Source organism: Apis dorsata, unplaced genomic scaffold (genome assembly GCF_000469605.1).
Source record: "Apis dorsata unplaced genomic scaffold, Apis dorsata 1.3 scaffold_82, whole genome shotgun sequence".
NCBI classification, from domain to species: Eukaryota; Metazoa; Arthropoda; class Insecta; order Hymenoptera; family Apidae; genus Apis; species Apis dorsata.
The window spans coordinates 954,820-960,734 of record NW_006263380.1 but is presented as its reverse complement, the minus strand read 5'-3'; the positions used below and the strand labels follow the sequence as shown (position 1 = coordinate 960,734).

Below are 5,915 nucleotides of genomic sequence, written 5' to 3'. Positions count from 1 at the left end.
ATATATATATATATATATATAACAATTTGTTGTTCCCTTCTATTATCGTATTAAATATACAATCGTTAAATATTGTAGAAAAATCCACGTTGGAGTATTCCATCTATAGTACTTTATCTTGCCGACCTGGTTTGCAGTATCAGTGGCGCCATCGTCGCAATTTGGTTATTTTTCTCTCATTTCCCATTCGTAACAGCCTTGTCTTACACGTTAGGAACGATTTTGCTAATACGTACGTTTTTACCATTCACCGTCTATATTTTCTCCAATCTCTTAATTTTTATCATTAATTTTACGCTCGCTATATTATATTGATGAACGAATTTTTGAATTTTACCATTTAGTTGGAGAAATTTGGATGTGGCTAGGCGTCCTTCGATTGTACGAGCAAAGAACGTTCAAATGAACTTTTCGATCGATCAACTACGATTGATGGGAGGAGCTAAAAAAGAAAGAAAGAAAAAAAAAAAACACGAGTGGACGACACGTTTTGTTTAAAATTATATTTTATGAGCTACATGTGTACAGTTTCGTAATAAAATACATATATTAGTCGTCACGTGAGATGCATTAATATACTCGAATAAACTGTAGGACAGTTTAAAGCATCCGTTGGACACTTTGGTCTCGAGTTGAGAATCCGAATTTCGGGACAGTAATATAACCTACGAGAGAAATATATGAAATATTATTTCTTAAATATATATATAACAACATTTCTTTTTTTTTTTTTAATCTTCAAAATATTCTTGAATTCGAAATTTTTGATCTTCAAAATCTACCTTGGACAGTATTTTTCCACCGCTTCTCTCAACGTATGTTTTCCGTTGTGATGATTTTTCGATATTTCTTGGACAACGAATCCCATGAAAGCTTGACACGGTACTCCTGTCAATTGTATATCGTTTTCTGGCTCGATGGTTGCTAGTTTGTCCGGCAAACATTCTTCTTTATTGTTACTGGGGAAACGGAGAAAAATGGGAAAGTAAAAATATCATAAATAATATCGCGTGTCGTCGCGAATTTACTTATTTCGAATTTCCCTCTCACTTGCAAAGAAAACTTTTCACAAAGTCTAAACTGCAAAACATGTTCGGTTTAAGCGCAACACCAGGAACGCTCCAAAGCAATTGCGCCTTGGCAGCGATCTCGAGAACTTCGTCACCCAATTTTTTCGCAACTTTCGACAGTTTCGAACTGGAAAGAAAAAATACGTTCGAGAGAATTAATATGATCAAAATAACAGATATTTTTTTATTCGAACTTTGACTCACCCTTTGAAGAATTTATCGATCGACACATTGATGTTCCTTATATTTTCATTTCCAGCCACCAGTCGTTGCCTAAGCCTATCCTCTGCACTCAATATCGGGGAACGGGTATAATTATTCGAGTCGTTCGATCTAGATTCCAGCTTCGTTCTATCGATGCTCGAACGATTCGAGCTTTCCTTGTTAGGTTCATCCCTCATTAAATTTATCAGATATATCTACGGTATATAAATATTAGAGATTTATTTTCTCACTCTTATCACGTATATAAGAAATTTCAAATTTCTATATATATATTCGATACATTGAATTCTGGGTGCTTTCTAGCCGCGGTCTCGATGTAACAATAATCGGTCGTAGACCAGTTCTGGTTATCCAGTTTGATAAAATACGCGTTGGACGATGCTCCAACTTCCAGGATTGAGATATCTTCGAGTCTATAAAAATTTAATCGAACGGTTAGAAGAATTTTGATTCCAACGATCGTTCAACGAGATCATTTCGTTTTGCATACGAAAATCGTTTTCGTGGACACCTGTTACCGACAACGGTGGGCACGCAGATGGCCACCGTGACGAAGATCAAGAACACCACGCTTCCTATGATCAGACAAGCTGCCAGGAACGCGAAGAATAGATCTGCTGGCCATTTTCGTAGTTGATTCACTACGCCTTTGATTATCGGTGTCTCGGTCGGTAGGTCTGTGAATCTGGCAAACTTGTCGCCATTATTGTCCGGGTAGAGAAGTGAAACGTCTTCTCCAAAGGGATCTGTACAGTTTTTCGATAAATTCCACGATATGATGAAGTGTTTCACACAGATTCATTCAATTTTTTCATTTTACCTTTAAATTAATTCGATTTTCACGAGAACAAAGATTCAGATAAGCTTTATCATCGATACAACAAACAACATGTTTCCTTTTTAATATCGCTTAATCTCGCGCGAGACATCGAGAAGAATTTTAATTTTAATTTCGAGTCAAACGCGTTTAAGTTAGAAAAAAAAGCTTCTTTTCGTGTAAATTAAAAAAAAAAAAAAAAAAAAGAAAACATGACAATGATCGTGTACACGATTGACAAAGAAATACCAATACCAAATGCACAATTTCCATTCGTAATTTTTTTTTTTTTTTTTTTTTTTTTTTTAACTCGCGGTGAACTTTAAACCAGTCTCGTCGGTAAATCGTCTCGAGACGAGATCCAATCCGGCGTAAAGTCCGATTACTCGAGGAGAGTGGAGAAAATTGGCGGCGTGGTTTCGAATCAAAAGGGGGGAAAAAGAAAAGTCGAGTATAATAACGAGTTTTCAATCTTCTCTTCGATCACTTACCCTTCGTGTACGGCATAATGTCGATACTTTCACACTGTTAACGTCGTTCTCGTCTTCGGCCGTTTATGCAGTTAGTTCCGTTCGCCAACTCAGCATTTCGCAATAATTGGCCGCATTTAAATTGAGTCACGACGAATTGCCAGATTACGGAGGTGGGCTACGTCGTACCGTTGGCATAATGTTCAAAGTGGAGCATCGAAACGCGTTTTGACCGACGAAATCACGCGAAATGGGGATATTCGCGTGGTAGAATCCGACGACGAAGGTTATCGTTTAAATATCGCTCGCTTGTTTCTCGATACGTTGAACTCGATCGTCATATGCGAAACTCACAATTCACCCTATTGATTTCTATTTTTGTAAATTAGAAAATAGTACACACATATATATACGTACAGAATATCGATATATATATACACATATATATCTTAAGGTCAATTTTTAAAGGCCAGAATGAACGCAAAAGTTAGTGCGATGAGAAACGTTTGATTGAGTCTTATTTATCGAGTTGAAATTCAATTGCTCGAATCGTTCGTAACTTGATAAACATTTTGCAGCATCGTTTGAATGTATTAATATTACGTATAAAGATCGCACAAAAAGGCGAAGGAAATTATGCACGCGTGAAAAATTATACGATGAAATATACGACGTTTCGCACTTTTCGAAATTCTATATCTGTGACGATATTTACAAGTATCTCATAATCCAAAGGATTATTTCCATTTCGTCGAAAGTAATAATCCAACGTTCGTCTCTCAGGGGAAGGAATTATGGAATTACGTTTTCCGTTTAGATTTCGAAATTGTCTTTATTACACACAAATAACATTTTCACAATTTACGCTAGAAGTCACGATGGCAGGTATCCATGTCCCTGGAGAAAGCTCGGGGCTATCGTTTCGGACCGAGTTTTCTCCGCCCAGTCTGTCTAAATACGTCTAAATATCGGATCACGGCTCGTCCTCGTGGAATCGAATCAGACGTAGCGTAGATCGTCCAATCAATTTTCACGATCGATGCGAGTGTCTTTTATTGTAAAACGTATTTCTATACGTATCTGTACTATTGTTGTAATAGTAAAAGAATAGAGGCAATAAATATTAACGGCGCTATTATATATATATATATTTATCTTCGACGGTGAAAGCTCAACGTTGCCTTCCTCCTCTTCAGAGGTAGAAAGTAAAGTAAAGGCACTTCTTTCTCTTCGTTTGTAACGAGACGGACTACTTTTCAACTAATTCGAGGTATTTGGCGCGTAGAATTTTCGAATTGGCGCCAATTTCTCTTCTCCACTTCTCGATCTTTTTCTAATTTTATCTATCTAGATCATTTTTACAGAGGGGATTCAACGGAGGAGAATCGAACGGTATTGGTGAATGTTTATTTGATTATTGATTTGCTCGATCATAAGGATACATGTAACCAATGACTTCAGTCAGAGACATCGTTGATTTAATACGTTTGTACGTCTTTAAATTTGCAAAAATATATTTTTTTTTTCGCTTACGCGATTTTATATATATATATGTGTGTGTGTGTATGTGTATGTGTATACCTACATCTAACGAGTGTGCCGACTTTAAATGCTTAAACTTAATCGAAACTTTTTTCGTCGTCATTTGTACAAATTTTGCGAATATCTCTAAATTATTTATAGTATGGATAGTAACTCTAACGAAGCCTTGTTCGAAAGCCTTGTCATTTAAATTATTGTCAATTACATTCACTTCTAAAGGATTAATTTCACTAAAAATTAGATGGAAACGAGCGAAAGAAACGATTCGATCGATTCCTTACGTTATTATGGAAGCTTCGCGATAACCGACCTGCGGTTCATTTCAATGTATCATTTACACAATCGATGTAAAATAGCGAATCAGAAAATAATTGTGCGTTATCCTCTACTTAATTTACTTAATCCATATATAATCTTATATATATATATATATATATAAATTCGCTTACATAGTATAGTTTGGAAAAATTAACTACGCGTGTTGAACGACCGATATAAACGAAATACACTTCTCCCTCGCTCCACTTTTCCAACCCTCGATCACGAATCCCTCGTTAAACGAATCGTTAAGCTAAAAAAAAAAAAGAAGAAAGAACGTTCTTTTCTCGGAGAAGAATCCAAGAGACAAAAAAATACCAGGCAGTATATACTAACAAATTAAACATCTTTTTCCAATTTTCCAATTGAATCGAATCCAGTGTGAGAGTTGGAACCAAGCTCATCATCTCGAACGCTACCTCTACTTCCCCGTTTTTCTAAGAAAAACCCTGAAAGTTTTTTCGGTTGCGACACGATTACAACCGACGCTTGGAGATCGATGGAATCCGCTTTTTCCCCCGTCAGACGCTCGTGTAGGAGATCGGCTGTTTCCTCTCGCCGTATCCACGAGGAGGAGCATCGCCGTCGTTCGCTGGATTCCTGCTCGACGCCTCGCTGTCCAGCGAGTCGCTGTTGTCGCTGTTGGGCCGCGACACCCCGAGGACCTCGTTCACGTCCTGGAGCTGCGCGTTCTCGTAGCTCCTTCTGTTCCTCGCGATCACGGGGGACCCGTTGGGAAGCCGGAGTTGCTTCCTCCCGTACTCCGGGCTTGAATTCCACTGCGCGGAAGCCTCGTAGAAGCCGGACTCAGGCGACGCGTTCGACACGGGTGGAACGGGCGATTGTCCGCCCTTCGAACGGGGCGACAGATTGGGGTCGGAGAGGGAGGTTCCGCAGGCCTCGTTTAACATCTCGCGTCGAACGCCGGAGGAAACCGAACGTTTCGACGATTTCTCGATCTCGATCATCAATCTGTCGTCGTTCGAGTTCAGTCTTCTCCTGGTTTCCGGCTCCGCCGGAATCTCTTTCGACTGCCCCTTCGGGCAGATCATCCTTCTCCCTCCGTTCGAACACTCGATCGTCTGACGTTTCGCGAAACTCTCTTTGCCCTCCTTGCTCGCGTCGATGGGTATCAACAGATACTTCCTGGATCCGTGCAAGTTCCTCCTGGATCCGTCCAACGATCTCTTGTCCTCTTCCAAACAGCCTCGCAGGATATTCCTGTGGTAGAGGCTCCTCTTGGAACTGTTCAAAGATCTTCTCTCCTCGTCGAGGAGGAGGGGAGGGGGTTTGGCGGCCGAGCTCCTTCGATTGGCCGACGACTTGAACAGCAACAACGGGCTTCCCTCTCTCGACGTTTCCGGCTCTTCGAAGATGATCTCTCGACTGTTCTTCAAGATCTCCTTGTTCACGGCGTCTGGCAGGTGTTGCAGATCGATCTCGCCCATCACCTGGATACCGTCGGGATCCAGA

At 39.8% G+C, this 5,915-nt stretch overlaps 1 protein-coding gene and 1 pseudogene across 3 annotated transcripts; both read right to left on the bottom strand.

The window, feature by feature from the left end:
• Positions 1-483: 483 nt before the first annotated feature.
• LOC102678107 lies at positions 484-2,937 on the bottom strand. Of its 3 annotated transcripts, none has more exons than XM_006610957.2 (7): positions 2,604-2,937; positions 1,786-2,041; positions 1,576-1,708; positions 1,275-1,489; positions 1,051-1,197; positions 783-956; positions 484-665 (listed from the first exon to the last, which is right to left on the bottom strand). In XM_006610957.2, the coding sequence occupies exons 1-7, from the start codon at positions 2,617-2,619 to the stop codon at positions 557-559; spliced, it is 1,050 nt and encodes a 349-aa protein (XP_006611020.1). In that variant the 5' UTR covers positions 2,620-2,937; the 3' UTR covers positions 484-556. The 3 variants fall into 3 exon arrangements, with proteins under 3 accessions (XP_006611020.1, XP_006611019.1, XP_006611021.1); XM_006610956.2 differs by having other exon boundaries at positions 783-959; positions 2,604-2,930; XM_006610958.2 differs by having other exon boundaries at positions 783-959; positions 1,807-2,041; positions 2,604-2,923.
• Positions 2,938-4,945: 2,008 nt separating this feature from the next.
• Positions 4,946-5,915, bottom strand: part of LOC102678435 — a 15,269-nt pseudogene continuing 14,299 nt past the window's right edge.

Coding starts and splice junctions, on each gene's coding strand:
- LOC102678107 (XM_006610956.2), bottom strand. Junction 1,490..1,575: donor GAAAGCACCCAGAATTCAAT/GTATCGAATATA, acceptor TATATACCGTAG/ATATATCTGATAAATTTAAT. Junction 960..1,050: donor GTGAAAAGTTTTCTTTGCAA/GTGAGAGGGAAA, acceptor CCGTTTCCCCAG/TAACAATAAAGAAGAATGTT.